Raw genomic sequence first — 20000 nt, 5'->3', positions numbered from 1 at the left:
AGTACATATTTTGATACATATGTAGATACATAAATATGTAAACACAATTGTTGGTATTGAAATTCCATCGCATGTTCAAACAATTTTACAATAGCGTATTTAAAAACAGGATATTCGATCTATCATTTCTTTTTTTTTTTAAATATAAAATAAATGCAATATAAGAAAAGAAAGAAAGAGAGAGAGAGAGAGAGAGAGAGAGAGAGAGAGAGAAAAAGAAAGAAAGCAAATCGAAAATGCAGAAAATCGAAGAATCGTATTCTTTAGTAAATATATACATATTCTATATATATTATACACACATATGTACACATCCATTCCATCCATGATAGATGAAAATATCGTTCGACTGTTTCGTCGATTATGATCGATACACATTTTTCTTTCCTTTCTTTTTTTAAATCGTGACGAACGTTCTCTCTCTCTCTCTCTCTCTCTCTCTCTCTCTCTCTCTCTCTCTCTCTCTCTCTCTCAAAAAATCGAAGTACATAATTCTCACGATACAAAGATTCATCGCGAGTACTATTGTCATCATTGTCTTTTTTTTTTTAATTTTTATATTTCTCTTTTTTCTCTTTTTCTTTCTCCTCGTCTATACATCGTTCTAAGCTTTCACGTACCGCGACACGATTCAATTTCACAGTTGTCGCAACGTTAAACTAATCTAAACTAATCCGATATATACGATGACAGGCGTTTAGAAATTCTCACAGATGATTACTAATAATACCTATATCCTATCATCTATTATTTATACGTACAATCTGGCCGTTCTTCTTACGAACAAAGACAAAGACACTAGCTAGAACAAAGGACATTAGCAGAGAATCATTGAGAGATTCGATTTCGTTAATTGATCTTTGAAGGACGAATGAAACGTCTCGGTCGTCGATGTACGACGGACAGTCTCACGTTTTATCGTTATTATTTCTTTCTTTCTTTCTTTCTTTCTTTATTTATTTCTTCGACGAACACACTTATCGTCGCAGAAAGAAAAGACTTCTCCTTTTCTCTTTCTCTTTCCCTTTTTTGTTTCTTCACCGCCAAAAGAACGTGATGCATGTACGAAAGCGAACACAAGGATAAGGAAAGAGAAAAAGGATAATTCTGAAACTGAGGCTTTCCTGCGGAAGTAAGCGATCTTCTTGATCTTTTTATTTCTGTCTCTTGGCATCGTGGCACGTGTGTTCGTTCTTTTATCTTCCTTCTTTCTTTCTTTTTTCTTTTCCTATATCTTTTTTTTTTTTTTATTTTTATTCTCTCTGTCTCTCTCTCTCTCTCTCTCTCTCTGTCTGTATGTCTATCTGTCTCTCTATATCTCTGTCTTCGTCTTTCTCTATCTTTTTTCTGTACGTTTCTCTATTCGTCTTCCTTATCTCTTTATGTGTCTCTTTTCCACTCGATGTAATTTATACGTTATTGCTTCCGTTTCCGCGATTTACGCACACAGTACACTCATACGCAGCAATACACACACATACATACTAACTATAGTCACATGCACGAGCACACGCATAATAAATACATAGAAGCAATACGATCGTTTAATCTATTCGTAAGAATCGTAAACTGTGATAAGTTATCAAGATTCATGGTAAGCCGAAGATTACGCGTGCGTGTAAATGGAGAAAAGAAAAGAAAGAGTGAATGAAAGAGAGTGAGAGAGAATTAAAGAAAGAAAGAGAGAGAGAGAGAGAGAAAGAATGAACACGTTCGTAGATGTAACATTTAGTTACTTGAGAACGCGAGATAGACGATGTTTATTTTTCAAAATTCTATGACATAATAGTTACCTAAATCCTTGGAACAAAATATAATAAATATATTCGGAATAGAGTTCGACGTAGATCCACTATAAAAAGCACTGACATACATACATATATACATATATACATACATACATAAATATATATATATATATATATATACGCGTACGCACACATATCTATAAACGTGTGTCGTAAGAAAACACAAAATATATTTACGTTTCCTTTTTATTTACAGTCACGGACAAACGCGACGAGAGTTCCATCGCGATATAACAGACTCGCAAGGACGTGAGACAATAATTAATAATAGTATCGAACGTTTAGTATATAAATAAAAGTTTAGTCTTCGATGATCCACGGATGCGAGCGTACCACGTACTTAATACTTATCTCTCGCGTGAAAACGAGTGTAACTAGTTTTCTTTATTTTTTCTTTTTTTTTTTCTTTTTTTTTCTCTCTTCCTTTTTTTTCTATTTTTTTTTTCCCCCTTCAAATCGTACGTCGGTGTTCGATGACCGGTTCAAAACGTTTTCTAACGTAACGATTAACCGATTCTATCGGAAGAAGTAGAAACGAAAAAGGATCATCGTCCTCTGTCCGTCGTAAAAGGAAAACGCGAATTTTCTTTCTTCGACATGGATTATCGACTATTGTCCGATACCAACAACGGCAATAACAACAACAACAATTATCCTACACATCACCGTGAGTATATATGTCTATTTATTTTTTTTTTTATTTTTTTGATTTTTTAAATCGGTAACAAAGAACGAACGAAAAAAGGAAAAAGAGACACGTTGTACGAGTTTATTATATTAATTTTCTAATGTGAAAGTGTCTAGTTGGTTGTAAGATTAGATTATAAAACCGGTACGTACATACATACATACATACATACATACATACATACATACATACATGAGTTTACGAGATGTGGAGATTATACCGAGTGATAGTCATCGCGAGTATTTTTATCGTCATTTAATCATCGTGACGAATGAACGTGGAATAAAAATTTGTTCGGCAAATAGGAGTTTTATTTTGTTTTATTTTATTTTATTTTATTTTTATTCGTTCGAATGAAAGCATGATAAAAGAGCTCCGATAAAGAAATTATATATGTAAGTACATACATCGTATTTATTTAATTAGATACTTACTTATTCACTTACTTACTTACTTACTTATCGTAGAAAATCGTTTCGATCGATATGATAAACGAACGAAATATTCGACCAATCGATCGAATCTAATTTCGTTATAATGAGATGATTAAAAACGAACCAGGAGAGGAGAGGAAGAGTATTGTGACAATCGATGCGTATTAATTGCTTATTAAATTAATAAACGACAAAGGACTTTCAGAGTCATTTTCAAAGTGACTCACATCTTGGATCTTTTAACGAATAAATAAGGCTTTCGTCGAGGGTTATCGAACTTTTCGTTGAAAAGACGAGTAACGTCGGCAACACGATTCGTCGATACATATATATATATATATATATATATACATATACATACATACATACATACACACATACATACATACATACATAATACGTGCATACATACGTGCATACATATGTACGTATTAATTATATAGATACTTCGATGTAATGTTTACGTTCATTCTTATCGATAAGAAACTGAGATAACTTGTTAATTTAAGCAAAATCAAATTAATTCGATCGTAATAACATCAATTGCGTAAGAAAATATTCTTTCTTTATTAAAATATTATCGCTGACGCACGGGACTTAACATATTTTAAGTACGTCATCGACAAGAGTAATAAAACGATAACACGTGGAACAAGGATGGAGTGTAAGTTCTTTCTTCTCTCTCTCTCTCTCTCTCTCTCTTTCTCTTTTCCTTTTTTTTTTTCTTTGCTTTTTACGTTCGACGATTTTGCTTCGCGATCATTTTTTTTTCCCTCCTGCGTCGTGTTATCTTTTTTCTTATTTCTTTTTTTTTTTTTATTTCTTCTCTCTCTCTTTTTTTTCCTTCTTTTCGTCCTCCTTTATTTTTTCGATTCTTGTTTCCCCACTTGTTTTTCTTCCTCACTTATTTTTTATCCTTTTTTTCTTCTTTTTCTTTTTCTTTTTCCTTTAATCTCGAAAAATATAGAAGAAATGTTCGAGAACGGTGACGCACCACCGTAAGAATTGCTGGCACGAGTGGATCGCGACACTGAGGAGAGAACGCTTGATCTTATTCTTCTTTTTCTTGTTTGCGCAAAGGGAGGGAGGTATCGCCTTTTTGATCACGCTTGATAACGTTATAATAAAAAGGAGGAGGGGAGAAAAGAAAAAAAGAAGAGAGAGATAGTAGTTTCTCTGGTGATGATCAAAGACGAGTCGGAATCGTCGAAGAATCGACGGGACATTTGATTGCTCGACCCCGAAATTCTCTACGGCGATTCGATCGATCGATCGTTTCTTTGGTTTTGCGTTTATTTATGATTGTACGAAGAAAAAGAAAGAGAGAGACATCACACACATGCATATATATTTGCCTGTTATATACATACATACATATATATATATACATATATATTTCTTGATGTTTGTGTATATATATATCATGAGACATGTATGTATGTATGTATGTATAGATAGATAGATAAATATATAAAATAAGAAAGAAAGAAGTAAATAGTGATAGTGATAGTGATAGTGATAGAGATAGAGAAAGCTATAGGGGATGTTAAAAAAGCGAATATACATATATACCGTTTAGTCGTTGCGTAAAGAACTCTTTGGGATATATTCGATGGTGGTCCTTGAGCGCTTTCGCAACGATGCGATTTTGATTTTACTAGAACCGGTCGCGCTTTCTACGTTCGAGAAATAATATTATATTTTCTTCGTGGTCTTGTTCGGCCGACGAAAGAATAAGAATATTGGAAGAAAGAATAGACGTATAAGAGGGTGAGGATGGAAGGAAGTCGAAGTAGGGAAAGTTCGTAAACTTGTTGACTTTGTGATCGTTTATTAAAATTCTATGAATTTCATTATTTAAATGCGATCGTATAGAAGATAATAGAGGTAATCTTATGATGTTTTCTTTTTCTTTTCTTTTTTGTTTTATTTTTTTAAGAAAGAATTGCGTGGTTAGATATATATATATATATATTTTTTTTTTTAATCGAAATTAAAAATTAAATTTTCAAAAAGGCACAATTCTTATTAGACTTTTTTAGCACGGCATTTAAATTCGTGTGAAATAAATTTTCTTTCCAAAGAAAGTCTGATATATAAAAATCACTTCTCGCTCCTCTTTCGTTATGAGTAAACAAACAAACAAACAAACAAACAAACAAATAAATAAGTAAATAAAATAAAATAAATGATCGAATGAATAAATAAAGATCGAACGAGTTCAATAAAATTTGCTAATTTCGTTCGTCGTAACTATTAGGCGTGTGGAAGCAAGCGTTAATATTTTGGCGATTTCAATGCTTGAACAAGACCGATGTCAACTCTTGAAATTCTATTAAGCGTTGCTTGAAATTAACTCTTTCTTTTTTTTTTCTTTCTTTATCCTTTTCTTTCTTTCATTATTTCAATTGTACTATCGACGTTTCTCTTCTTACTTAACTTTCTAAATTTATTTCTTCGACATTTTACGTTTAAAAGGTAGGTGAGGTCGACGTTGTAAGGAGCGGGGCGTAACGCGTGTTTCAAAGACGAGGATTTGTCGTCGTCGTCGTCGTTGTCGTCGTCGTCGTCGTCGTCGTCATCGTGACATCGTGACATCGTGAAATCGTTTGGCGTTAATAAATCATTCGGAACGAGAAGGAAATGAGCACGGAACCGAGCGATGAGAAGTACCGAATGGCACAACGCGGTCGCTCGCACGCTTTCTCTTCATTCGCTAGAAACGCAAATATTCCCGAATTCGAGAGCGGCCAAACTTGCTTTACCCAAATCGAATGACTCGAGAGAGAAAGAGAAAGAGAAAGAGAAAGAGAGAGAGAGAGACAAAGAGCCCCACGTCAGTAAATTTCGAAGCTCTCTCTCTTTCTGTCTCTCTAACTTCGTCTTTCTCTTTGCGGCCGATTAAATTTAGAGACCTCAGCGAAGAGGCTACTAGAGTTGGTGTGGTGTTGCTCGCTTTAAATCATTCCTATCATGTCGAGAATCATGGAACTTTGTCTTTTCGACGTTAAATACGTTCGAGAACGTTCGCGTTTGAAATGTGAATTAAAATATGTTCGACTCGATATATCGAAGTCGATAAAACGAAATTTATTATCATACATATATATATATATATATATTTCTTTTGAATAAAGATTTGTTTACTTATTTATTTTTTTTTTAAATTAACTTATTCATTTTTTTTTTTTTTTATTATTTTTACTTCGCACACTTGGGACATACGGGTGTAAATCGATCGATGATATAATAGTTTCGCGACGATTCTCTGACGCATGTGAAAGAGAAAGAGAGAGAGGAGAGAGAAAGAGATGTGCTTGGAATTTAGAACAACGTCGTGATCGATCAGGATTCCGGAAGAATTGTAACCAGGTCATCGTCGTTGTCGTCATCATTTTGTTGTCGTCATTGTTATTCTCATACGTATATCTTTAAAAAGTTGTACGATAAAAATAGATTGGAAATAGATTGGAAATTGAGATCAATTGTGTAAGAAAAACCTACAAATTTTTTTGTGATTTTTTTTTTATTTAAAATTCTTTTTTCTCTTTTCTTTTTCTTTTTTTTTTACCATTGCATAAAAACCGATCGAAGTTTTCACGTAATAGACGTCCTCGAAGAACGTGAAACTCGTTGGCAAACATTTTACGAGCACTTTTGCTTTCTATAGAAGGGAAAAATATCGAACGATGATCGTTTCAAGTTTAATTGACGAAATGAAAGAAAGAGAAAGAGAGAAAGATAAAGATAGAGACATGGAAGCATCGTTTCCTTTTGGTAAATCTAATATCAGAACTTTCTTATCATTTCTAGGCCTGTTAAATACGTGAGTTTCTATTAACCAAGGAAAATCCTTTCAGTCGTCGTAGTAGTTAGTAGTTGCCAATTCAGGGATCGGTTAGGAGGTGGCCACTGCGGACTTCCGCGAAATTAATTTGCCTGGCTGAGATCCAAATTTTTTTTTTTTTTCTAAATTTCTTCCCTTTTCTCGCCTATCAAAGCGATTTTAGGAACACCTAAGTTCGTCCGCTTTGCCGCCGTTATAATTACGATGAAAATGGTTAATTATAGATAGGTTGATATAAATCATTCGTCGAAAGTAGACTTCTGTCTATCTGTCTGTCTATCTATCTATCTATCTATCTATCTATCTATCCGTCTATCTATTTGTTCGTAAGTATGTATATATGTATGTATATGTGTGTAAACGTTTGTATGTCCCTTTCTATTGTCTGTAAGCGTAAATCTAAGTAAAACTTTGTACGAGGATAAAAGACGGTTAACGAAATTTTCGGAACATTGGATCGAAGCTAAATACACTACTACTGTTCACTTTGGTGTGAACTTTCGAAAGTTAACTTTATCATTCTCGGTGTAGAACATTGCTAGAACCATTTTCGTGGTACGACGAGTACGTCGGCCTCGAGATCACCCGCATCCTGCGGCGAGTATCTCGATATCGAGTTACCCCTTTGCGTTTCGTCGATGCGTTCAACCTACCTATCTATCTATCTACCTACCTACCTACCTAACTAACTATCTATCTATCTACCTACTTATCTATTACCTACCTACGTTTTGTTCAACACGTTTCGTCCAACGCATTCGTATTACGTACGTATATGTATCTAACATCGTATACTTTATCCTTGACTAGAGATAATAAACGTAACTAGATGACATGTTTATGATAAAAACCTTACTTACCTATGATAAAGAGATATTTTTTCAGCGATCAAGATCGAGATAGAGATCGAGATCGAGATCGAAGGCGGATCTAACTTTCGTGAACTTTAACACGATCGCGAGTGGGTTGTTAGTTAAAGCTTTCTTACTCTTGGTTACTGATGAAATGTAACGTTTGAATAATACGATAATGTCGATTCAATCGATTCGATCGATACAATATGTCTCATTTAATCGAACTCGTTTAAACGATCGTATCGTTCAATTAGTTGATATAAATTGTTTTGCAAATTTGTGCTAATTTTTACAAAATAGTTATCTTCCATGTCTGAATTGTTTAGATTGTACATTTTTTCTGAATATCAATCTTTTTATCATCATCTTTTTATAAGTTATTATTACCGTTGTAAAAAAAAAAAAAAAAAAAAGAAAAAAAAATAGAATTACATAACATTAAAAGCAATATAAATAGACGTTATAAAAGTTCGATAGTTTTAAATAGACGTCCTAAGGTCGCGTACAATTCTTTTTATAAGTTGAAAATTTAGGTTAAGCGAGAATGAGAAGTTTGTAACTCGCATTTCGTTCGAATGAAAGAATAATGAGGATGAGATGGGTTACGAAGACGCGTTTGTGGTAGATCGTACGAAACGTGGATCTGAATAGTTAACGAAAACGAAGTACCTATCGTCAAGGTGTTTTCAAAGGGATCGGACACAAAAGAGGTACTGCCAACCGAGCCTATCACGGAAGTCAGTCGTGTAACGTGTAGGGTTGGTTTGAGGGTCGCGTGTCGTTCCTTTCGTATGCGTGTCGTGAGTCGAAACCCTTTTTGTCCTTAGGCTTTACTACCTTCCATTCGTATTTCTGTTTGATACTTTATACACGAACGTTCTCCAATGGCGGATCCTTGGCATATTCTATTTCTATTTGACATATAACTATATGTGAACGTCTTTCAACTACGATTTCGTCGTAAAAATTATTATATATATATATATATATATATGATAATAATAGGTAGATTATATTAATTGTGTTTTTAAGATAATATAGTTATTAGTTATTAGACGGATTATATCGATTATATAGATAATATAGATTATATAGTTATAGAGTTGTTATAATACGTCGATGATCAATATCTTTTTTATTTGTTTTTCTTTTTTGTTCAGAAAAATTAATTCTTTTTTCGACTTTCCATCGACGAATCGTTCTAATCGATTTCGAAAGAGCTCTACGTCTACGTGCTAAGAATCACGTAAGTTAGGTACATATAAGTTACATACGCATCTACATACATACATACATACATACATACATACATGTATATATACGCAAATATACATAAAATATCTTTGTGCCAAAATGTGAACGACCTTGTTAACATGTAACAACGCATACTATATGTGACATCGAAAAACGTGAAAGATAAAGTATTACGTCACGATTGGGAATTTCTATCGTATCGAAGTCGAATGAAATTGTCATTCTGTCCGCGTCGTTTATTCAAGGTTTGTTGCGACGCATAGATACGGTTTATATATATATATATATATATATATATATATATATAATTTCGATATATTTTTCTTGTATAAAATTTTTCATTTATCCGTTAAAGATTTTATATCGTCTCGGGTGTAGATATTTCGAAAATATATATACGAATACGATGTAGATATTTACCTATACATATACATATATATCTATGTAGATAAATACAACAAAAAAAAAAAAAAAAGAAAAAAAAAACAGAAAAAGAAGAATGAAAAAGAAAGATAAAGAGAAAGAGAGAGTTCTTAAGTCCGATCGACCTTTTTATTCCTTTCGTGTGTTGTCGTTGATCGCCGCTTGACATTTCGCGTTAGCTACTTTCAGCGCTATATGTTCTATGTTGCTTCCACGCAATTTTTCATCAATCTTTCATCGACCATCGCTCGGTAATGTGTTACAGACATCGAACGAGCTTAAACACGAGAATTTTAAGGTGGGGACTCGATGTTATTTACTCGAGCGAACAAGTTTTTCTCTGTCCTTTTTTTCTTTTTTATTTGTATTTATTTATTTATTTATTTATTTATTTCTTATTTTTTTTTTTATTCTTTTTTTTTTCCTTTTTACTTTTATCAATATGGAATGATTTATCGTAACGTGGGTGACGCGACGTTAAAAGTCATTAAAAACGGGAATAAGTAAATAAGTAAATAAGTAGTGTAAGTAAGTAAATAAGTAAGTAAGTAAGTAAGTAACTAAGGAAGCAAGGAAGGAAGGAAGGAAGGAAATTGTTTTTGCATTCAACTCGACGATGACCTCGATAAGAGAAAATAAGAGTCGAAGCCTACGTGATCCTGCAGCTTTTCGTATCGTCGATACCAACAGCTACGACCCACTTCTGTGCCATTTCTTTTTATCTTTCTTTCTTTTTTTTTTTTAATGTATCCTTTTTTTTATTTATTTTTTTTCGAGCCCTCTGGAATATCTTCCCTCTCTCTCTCTCTCTTTATTTTTTCTCTCTTTTTTTTCTTTTCTTTTTTTTTTTTTATACTACATTCACGAACACGCGCCAGGCGCAGCAAAGTTTCTGAATGAGAATCCGGGCTTTTCCAGTTCACCCCACCTACCCCTTCTCTTTCTCCACTGTTCTCGACAGAAAGAAGAAGAGATCCTCTTCCTCTTCCCCTTCTTACTCCTACTCCTCCTCCTCTTCTTCTTCCTCCTCCTCTTTTCCACTCCTCGTAGTTATAGTTGAGTACGGCCTCGATCGATCGTCCAGTCTAGGCGCACGAGTCATCGACGCTCTAGCTTTTCTATTTATCTCGTTCTTTTCTATTTTTTATTTTCTTTTTTTTTGTTTTGTTTATAGGAGAGAGATATATGTATATGTAAATATATATTTCTTTGGATTTTTAGGATATATAAATAATTAAAGAAATATGAATAAGGGAAGATAGATTGTTAAACTCGAACGTGTTATCGTTATAACGAAAGTTATAAAGTGTTATTCATTTCTTGATAAAATTTCTATTAATACTTTTTGATTTCGTTTTGTTTGCTCAATAAAATGTGAAGTTTTTTAAACGATGATATATACACGTATATATGTATACATGTATATATTTGTGTTTGCATGCGTGCGTAAAGTTACGTTTAAGAGCGTATAAAATTTTATTTTATCGTGCAAAAGAATAGGTTGGTTAAAACGAAATGATAAATACGATTATAGTTGGGATTATATTATAGAGATAATAAAGAATTCTTCATTTCGTTCAACGATTTATATACCTACATATATATATATATATATATATATATATTTGTTTATTATCATAGAAATTAACTTCGTACATTCATAACATTTATATGTAGACACGCTTACGATTTATTTTCGCAAGTTAATTTACTTTACACCTCGTTGCGAAAAAATAAAAAAAAAAAAAAAACAAAAAAAAAAAAATATCTCAATTCTTACTATTCTCATTTATTTATTTAATTTTTTCTTTAATAGTATTACGACTCACGATCGTGTTGAACGCGTATGAGTCATCTTTAATTGTATCTAACGGATTTCTTTACGCTCGTCGTAAATTTACTATTTACGATAAACCGAAAGACGTTTATTAAACAAGCTTCATAAACATTCAGTAAATGAGATTAGGAAATTCGTAGATAATTGATTATATCATTTCTCGAAATTAACCAGTCAAAGCATATTACGTTTCTTATGATTTTGTTTTTTTTTTTACATAATTAACATAGATATTTCTTAATGAACTTTGAATGCCCTTCGAAGAGGGCATAGTCCTCTCGGAAAGACAAAGTAGAAACGTTCGCGGTTTCGCGCGTGTCATGTAATTAAGGTCGCGAATGGGATTATTATATGGCATGAGCTTTTGCCTTTCAACCGTTGCGATTCTTCGTCTTCGTCATCATCATCGTCGTCATCGTCGTCGTCGTCGTCATTTACGTCCTCTACGTCGTCGTCGTTGTCGACGTCGTCGTCATCGTCGTCATCGTCGTCGTCGTCGTCGTCGTCGTCGTCGTCGTCGTCGTCGTCGTCGTCGTCGTCGTCGTCGATCTTTCATCCTCTTAAATAAACTTCGCTCGAACGCTTCGAACGTCGTAATAGGGTGCATTATTAAAAAGGGCCGTCGTAATTAGTACGACATCTTCCATCATAATTGAAGTAAGCTGGTAACGAGCAAAGTCCAAGACATTAGATAGAAGCGGATCGATTGGCTTCTTCAAAGTGAATTAGCGAAGGATTATTATTTTCATGATAAAGAATTATTATTGTTATTATTATTATTTTAATATTGCAATATATAATTACTTAATGTTATTATATATATTATTTAAATATATCATAAATATATATTTTTTATTGATATTAACTTTTAGTCGCTCAAAGTTTTATAGATATAGTTATATATATCTCAATTTATTCGTTTTATTTATTTATATTTTATTCTTAAAATATATATCTTAATATTTCAATATATAGAATGAATCGAAAGTCTCTCCATTGGCCAAACGTTTTTATATTATTTTAAAAATCAATTACTCTTTTTTTAGATATTCTTAAACACACACATGCACTTTTATATATATATATATATATATATATATATATATATATATATGTTTGTTCTTTCGAATCGAATAACTATGACTCTAACTACTAGCCTTGAAAGTCTCGCAAAACAATAATTGATTTTTAAAACTACTTACAAACATTTGGCCAACCTAAAGACTTCTATTCTTTATCCTATATATAAAGAATTATTATATATATATATATATTTGTTTAAATATTTCTTATAATCATTCTTAAAATACTGGATACAAACACGTTGAATTATATCTCTACGATTTTATAAATTTCTTTTTTCTCTCTTTCATTTCAATTCTTATTCAAAGTTACGATATTAATAAGACGTTAAATGCGAAAGGATGAATTGATTCGTAAGATTCTTTTTTCAAAACTGATTACGGATTATAGACTTTGAATTTAAATGGCGTTCGTAGCAGCCGTTTAACGAGCGTGCAAAGAAGCAAGACAAAAAAGAAAAAGAAAAGAAAGAAGAATTAAAAAAGAAAGTGTAAAAAAAAAAAAATACAAGGCATAGATTTGGCGCTGTTAGGATATGGCTCTTCAAAGCTTGGTAAGCCCTGGCTTACGTTCAACCACCTGCCACCAGTTCTTATCGATCGCGTTTAGACTGCTCGTCTTCCTTTTCTTTTCTTTTTCTTCTTCTTCTTCTTCTAGTTTTCCTATTCTTTTTTTCTTTTCTTATTCTTTTCTATCCTTTCTATCTCCTTAGATTCGAAAGATAATAAACGGAGTATAAAAAATGAAAGTCGAAAAATATAAAAAGAAAGAGAGAGAGAGAGAGAGAGAGAGAAATAAAGTGAATGAAATAAAAAAAAAGAAAAAAAAAATTGATAGATGAGCTGATAAACGAATCCTTGAATTCTTACCGAATAAAAAAAAAAAAAAAAAAAGAAAAAGAAAAAAACTAAATCGATATATACACGTTGTCATTTCTACTACGTTTCTACCAAAGTTTCTACCTACGTTTCCACTAGGTTTTTAATTTATTCGAATACGAACTTACGAGTTGAACAAAAAAGAAAAAGAAAAGACGTGTCGATAACATCATTATCATCGTATACTAATCGTTTCTTTCTTTCTTTCTTACTTTTTTTTCTTTTATACTCGCGTAATCCTTCGAATCGTTTATCTTTTTATGTTTCCTTTTTGAGAATAATGAGTAACAGGTAAAAAAGAAACAGAAGAAGAAGGAAGGAAGGAAGGATAAAAAAGAGAATAAAGAAATAAAAAAGATTGATGTAAATAAGAGAGAGAGAAAGAGAGAGCTAAGAGGATTTCGTTTCTGTTAGCAATTTGATGATGTGACTTCTTCGTCGCAAAAGAATGTTACAAAACGTCGTTTATTTTGACCGAAGGAGGAATTTACGACGAATGTGTACGATAGAAGAGAGGAGAAAGAAGGAGAGAAAGAAAATTAAGAAAATGAGGCAAAATGGCGACGACGGTGTAGGGACGAGTAGGCCAAGGCTTCGCGATCGAGGTTGCGTCGTGTTGTTGGCTCTGTTACGATCCGTCGTTCGTCATCGTCTTCTTGCGGTGTATTTTGCGAACGATCGCAATGATACTCACGTTCGAGATTCGAGAGAAATAATCGAGCATTACTGTATCCTATATTGCACCAACAACGAATTATTATCGTATGTATATATATGTATGTGTGTGTTTAATTGCATCATTGAAAATATTGCATAATATTTGTGAGGGAAAAAAAGTGAATAGAAAGAAGTGTTTAATAAGCATAACAATCGATCTTTAATTATATATATATATATATGTGTGATATCACAGTTGATATATATATATATGTGCGTGTGTGTGTGTGTGTATATATCATATGTATATTCTACATTACTCATTCCTTATTTATGATATTTATATATATATATTTTTATTATTAATATATTTGTTAATATTTTATATATACATATTATTAAATTGTTTAATAATATGTATATATATATATATATATATAAACGAGAAATAAACTTTTCAAATAAAGATACTCGAACACATGTGATATCTTACACGTCTTTATATAATTGATATTACGATCTTTATATAATATATTTGATATTAATAAATGTTTCATTTATTTTCCCAACGAAATTAATAATTCTGAAGTATTCTTTCGCCCGATCAAAGATACACACGTACACACACACACATACATACATACATACATATATATATATATATATATATATATATATATATATATATATATATACTAGTAATAGCGAAATAACATACCTGGGAATTTAAATAGATACATAGACGGAATAACATCAATCTTACTTATATGTTAGATCGATCCGCTTCATCGAGCAAATTACTCTTCGATCGTTTGGTTGTTCGAATCGCTTATCGATCGATTCCGTGAACGTTCTCTCGTTGAACATCCTCCTCTCTTCTCGTAAGTGACATTGAGAGGAGTATAAAAGACGATCGGACCGATAACGGAAGAATACAGACGCTTTAATATACCAGGAAGCTACATATGTGTGACTTATAGATTGCTATCGTAGATTAAAACGGCTAATGGCGAGTAAATGGAAGCTAACTGTATTACGAAGAAACTTATAGGGTACTACTTCACATACACACATATATATACATACGTATATACATATATAGAGTTATGTACACATGTATATATATTGGATAGAGATAAAAGATAGTATCATCTTATTGCAACATTGTACATAGTTCGACGAAAGTCTACTTTCGTTTGGTATAGTGAAATGAAAAAAAAACAGTCTCGATTCGAATCGATTTTTATCAGAACGAAAATCATCGATATACATGTAATATATTTTTAGAAAAGATTCATCGATTTTTCATCTTTTCTTTTTTCATCTCTTTTTTTTTTTTTTAACGTCATATTTAACCCCTTTACTACGTCAGAGTCGATATATCGACTTTGCGAGTTTTCCGAAGAATACCGATATATTGGCTTTTTTCATATTTAATTTAATTTAATTTGAAAGCGTTTTATTTTTTATTTACGGGATATCAATCCTTTTTTTTTTGTCTTTCTTTCATATAAGAAAAAGTATACGTACATGCCGCGTAATAGAATAAAATAAAAAATTAAAAAACAAAAAAAAAAGAAAGAAAGAAAGAAAGAAAAAAGAAAAACGAACGAGTAAAGAAGACCATGAAATCTCTCGGTTTTCGTTAAAAAAAAAAAAAGAAAAAAAAAAAAAAAATGCTCTGATTTCAATAGACAAGATAGTATCTCACAAATCACATTATTTTTCATTCATTCATTCATTCATTCATTCATTCATTTATTTATTGTTTTCTTTAGAAATTTGTCAATCTTTTATAACCCGGAATACATATAAAATACTACAAGTAGTTATATTATACATTCCACCTGTTATTCATACTTTACTTAGTAGACCATATCTTACTCGGTAAAAAAAAAAAAAAAAAAAAAAATAATAATAATAATAATAAAAAAAATAGAAAGAAAAAAAAACCCACTTTTGTACTTAAACATAATTTGTATTTGTCGAACGATGAAGATATATGTTCGTGGTCGTCAAAGAATAACAGAACGTTTTTTAACGTCAAAACATACGATTCGTCACGCTTACATATCTTCTCGAAAGGTCGCGAAATCGCGAATTCACTTAACGCGCTTTACAGGCCGTACATGAAAGCAAGGAACATGAGAGACAGAGATAGCTAAAGAGAGGAAAAGAGAGAGACAGAGAAAGAGAGAGAGAGGGAGAGAGAGAGAGAGAGAGAGAGAGGGAGAGAGAGAAAAGAAGAATGGAGGGAGGTATTTCGAGCGAGCAAAGCGCATTATATGCACTTCGCTCGTTTTGGTCGGTTCCTATTTCTGTGATTTTGCGAGAGGAGAGAGGTGGTTGGTTTGACCTAAACCGAATAAAGGTTCTCCTCTATCTGTATGCTTCGTCTCGCCCGGGAGACTGACTGACCTCGTTAACGTGGATATAGTGTATACAGAAATACCTTTCTTCCTAGTAACGAGCGCTCTCTTTCTGTCTCTCTCTTTCTCTTTCTTTCTATGAATCTCTATCTCTGTTCCTTTCTCTCCTTTTTAATATACGTATATCCAAATTCTGTATTCTAATGGATTCAAAGGATTCATGTAATTGTATATCGGAATATATTTATATATATATATATATGTATGTGTATATATTTGAATATAATGTTGTTTTTGTATTTACAAAGTAGATAGTTATTATTGGATATAGTTAAATTTATTTATATATTTATATATATATATATATATATATATATATATATATTCGAATATAATATTATATTTGTATCTTCAAATTAGATCGGATATAATTAAATTTATTTCAAATGTTAAAATAATAGAATGGAAAATCTTAGAAAATAGTTTTCTCGATGATTAATAGTAGTAATAATCAATTATTTATATATATATATATATATATATATATATGTATGTATTTGTAATAATGATAGTAATTTCATATTTATCCACTGTGTGTGCATTTATAAGGGGGGAAAAAAAAAGAACTTCATACGAGAATGAGAATTCAAGAAATTTCATTCTAGCGGTAAAGAATTTCAGACTGAACGTATTAAAAATGTTCGAAGTCGTGAAAAGATCTCTTGCGATCTCTCATAACTGAGAACTCTTAGAAAGTAAAAGTAATATGTTAGGACAGAACTTTGATTAATAATAATAATAATAATAATCATATCGTATTATTTATATATTATCCGTATATTCGTAATAGAAGAAACAAAAAAAGAAATTACATGAGAGAAGGAGAATTCGTGAAATTCGATTTCTAATGTGCAATAGAATTTCAAACTCGACGTACTTAAAAATGTCGAAGTTGTAAAAAGATATCCGACGATCTTTCGAAGCTGAGAAAAACGTGAAAGAAAAATGTTAGAACAGACGTTTGATTAATAATAATCATCTCGTATTTGTCTGCTATTCGTATATTCACAAAAAAAAAAAAAGTTTCATAAGAGAATAAGAATTCAAGAAATTGCTTAAAAGTGATCGATGTTGCAAAAAGATATCTGAGGATCCTTTTAAAGTTGAGAAAACTGTAAAGTAGAATGAAAACATTAAAATAGATCTTTAATACGATTAATAATAGTAATAATAATAATAATAATAATAATAATAATAATAATAATAATAATAATAGTAACAACAAATAATAATTATACATTTACCTACTACCTATACATACTATTATCCGATATATCCATAAAAAAAAATCGATATTAAAAAAAAAAAGTCGACATAAAATAAATTCGGACCGGATATTATAATATCACGAAACCCTTTAAAGTTATTAAAAAGCAAAAAAAAAAAGAAAAGGTGTCTGACCATCTCTCTTTCAAGTCTGAGAAATAAAAAGGAAAGAAAAGAAAAGAGAAGTAAAGTAAAGTAAAAGTAAAACAAAAAAAAAAAAGAAAAAGGAAACATAAATAAGAATTTATCCTGTCGCCTTTAGGACCGACTTTAGAACGAAGGATTAAGAAGACGACTACGACGAAGTTAAGCGGCCATTGAAATCGACGCTTGATATTATTATTAACGATTCCGTGAGGTTATTAAGTCGATAAGAAGAGAAGAGAGAAATCGCGTTGTCGTCGTTGTGTCGTCTTCTTCGTTCTCGTCTTTTTCATCATCCTCCAGCTCTCCCTTCTTTTCCTGTCTCTCTCTTGTTGGTATGACGATGCAAAAGCAGGGTGTTTGATGCAGCTGCTGTTGGCTGCTTCAGCTAGACCGATCGAAACGTTCGCGCGATTACGAAATTATTGTGAACGTCTTCTCGTGGTCTTCTTCTTCTTCTTCATCTTCATTTTCTTCATCTTCTTGATCTTCTTGTTCTTCTTGTTCTTCTTCGTCGTCGTGGTCTTCTTCGTAGATGCTTTTATGCACGAGCCATTCGAATCGACTGTTAAAGCTTCGTTCATGTACGTGCATATCGCGCGTCCGCCAATTATCGGTGCTAAATTTTTACGAGATACCAACGGGTAAACGTATAATACGACCACCTTCGATGTCTCTCTCTTTCTCCCTCTCTCTCTCTCTCTCTTTGTCTTTATTTCTTACATACACTCTTTTTCTCTCTTTCTCTTTCTTTTAGGTATTACTTTTTATCTTTCTTTTTCTCTCGTTATATTCTCTTTATCTCTTTTTTTATATCCTCTTCTCTCACTCTTTTGTACAGTGCCTCGAGGCAGACTCCCTTCTCGTTCTACTACCAAAGCCCAAAATTGCGTCGTTCTTCTTCATGATATTCTTCTTCTTTTCCTCTTTCTTTTTCTTCTTTTTCTTCTTCTTCTTCTTCTTCTTCCTCTTTTTCTTCTTTTTTATATCTTTTTCTCTGGTGGGTCGTGCGTAGTAGTAGTACAGAACGATCGCAAGATAAATTCGGACTCCAGCATCTTCTCCCCCACCCCTTTCGACCTCTAGTATCCCTTTCTCTCTCTCTTTTTCTTTTTTTCCGTCTTTTTCGATTTCTTTCCTCCTTAGAGAACGAAACTTCTCTTCCCTCGTTTTCGTGGTATTCTCCAATCTCGTATCTCTTTTGAAAATAAGGGTAAAATAGTATCGTAGCCGTTTGATCGTTATTATAAATCTTTAGACAGAGATTTTCGTCCGTCGTTTGATATAATATATACCATATAGGTAATACGTTATCGATAACTAGGAAGGAAGTTGATAAGAATCTCTCTTTCTCTCTTTCTTTTTCTCTTATAATCTTAAACCATGTCTATCGATATATATATATATATATATATATATATATATTTGTTGATTTATATTCACGTTTAGACAAATATATAGTATATATGTTCTATCATTAAATTCTCGTGAATAGAAGCAGTATAAAAATTGGTGACGTATATATATATATATATATATATATATATATATATATATATATATGAAATATATATGAAACTTTAAAACTATAGTTTCCTTGTTTCCACTTGCATTTATATCAACAATAATTATAAAATACCTTTTATATATATGTATATATATTTATACATGTATGTTAACGAGCTTGATGTTTCAAGCTATTCGTATATTTTTTATCGTTATTTACGACATTTTTGATGGAAAAAAAAAAAAAAAAGAAAGAGAAAAACGTGAGATTTTTTGCGAAACGATTTTTTGCGATAACGAAAAAAAAGAGAAGAAAAAGAGAGAGAGAGAGAGAGAGAGAGAGAGAGAGAGAGAGAGAGAGACGAAGATGAAGAAGAATTTTATAATTGAGCCAACGAACGATATAGCGCTTCGGCACCTATCATTATCGTTTTCCCTACGTTGTATCCAATCGAATTAACCTATCTGGGATCGTAGAACATTGGAGAATATGGGATAATTTTCGATAAGGACGATTCGAGTCGTTCATTAGCAATTTCTTTAAATATCCGAACGTTTCAATATAATTTTAGAAGAAATATTTCTATTTCTCTTTCTCTCTCTCTCTCTCTCTCTCTCCCTATCTTTCTTTTCGTTTATCTCCGATATTGCTTTCCTTATCTATGACATTTGCATCTAATAACAGTATCTCTTTCTCCCTTTTTTCCTTTATTCAAATAACATTTACCTAACTGTTATAACTATTTCTACTTTATTCGTATCAATTTTGCCAATTATCATTATCTTTTTTAACGTTCTCTTCGATGTTATTAATTAATGAATTAATTACATCAAGTATTGCTATAAAATTTACACACATAGACACACGAATATACATATATATTTAAATAAG

General features: G+C 31.8%; 1 protein-coding gene across 12 annotated transcripts in view; it reads left to right on the top strand.

Moving 5' to 3' along the window:
- The window catches only part of LOC122636535 (growth factor receptor-bound protein 14-like), a 426705-nt gene that overhangs the window by 144974 nt on the left and 261731 nt on the right, over positions 1-20000 (top strand). The window contains exon 1 of one of the 12 annotated variants that reach the window (XM_043827865.1): positions 2265-2475. The exons of the other annotated variants lie outside the window; for them this stretch is intronic. Coding sequence (XP_043683800.1) covers positions 2406-2475 — 70 coding nt within the window. The 5' untranslated portion in view covers positions 2265-2405. Of the gene's footprint in view, positions 1-2264; positions 2476-20000 lie in introns of those variants that run through there. 12 annotated transcript variants of the gene reach the window in all.

The sequence above is a fragment of the Vespula pensylvanica genome, chromosome 22, assembly GCF_014466175.1.
Source record: "Vespula pensylvanica isolate Volc-1 chromosome 22, ASM1446617v1, whole genome shotgun sequence".
NCBI classification, from domain to species: domain Eukaryota; kingdom Metazoa; phylum Arthropoda; class Insecta; order Hymenoptera; family Vespidae; genus Vespula; species Vespula pensylvanica.
The sequence above is the reverse complement of the archived record's forward strand: the minus strand, read 5'-3'. Positions and strand labels throughout refer to the sequence as shown.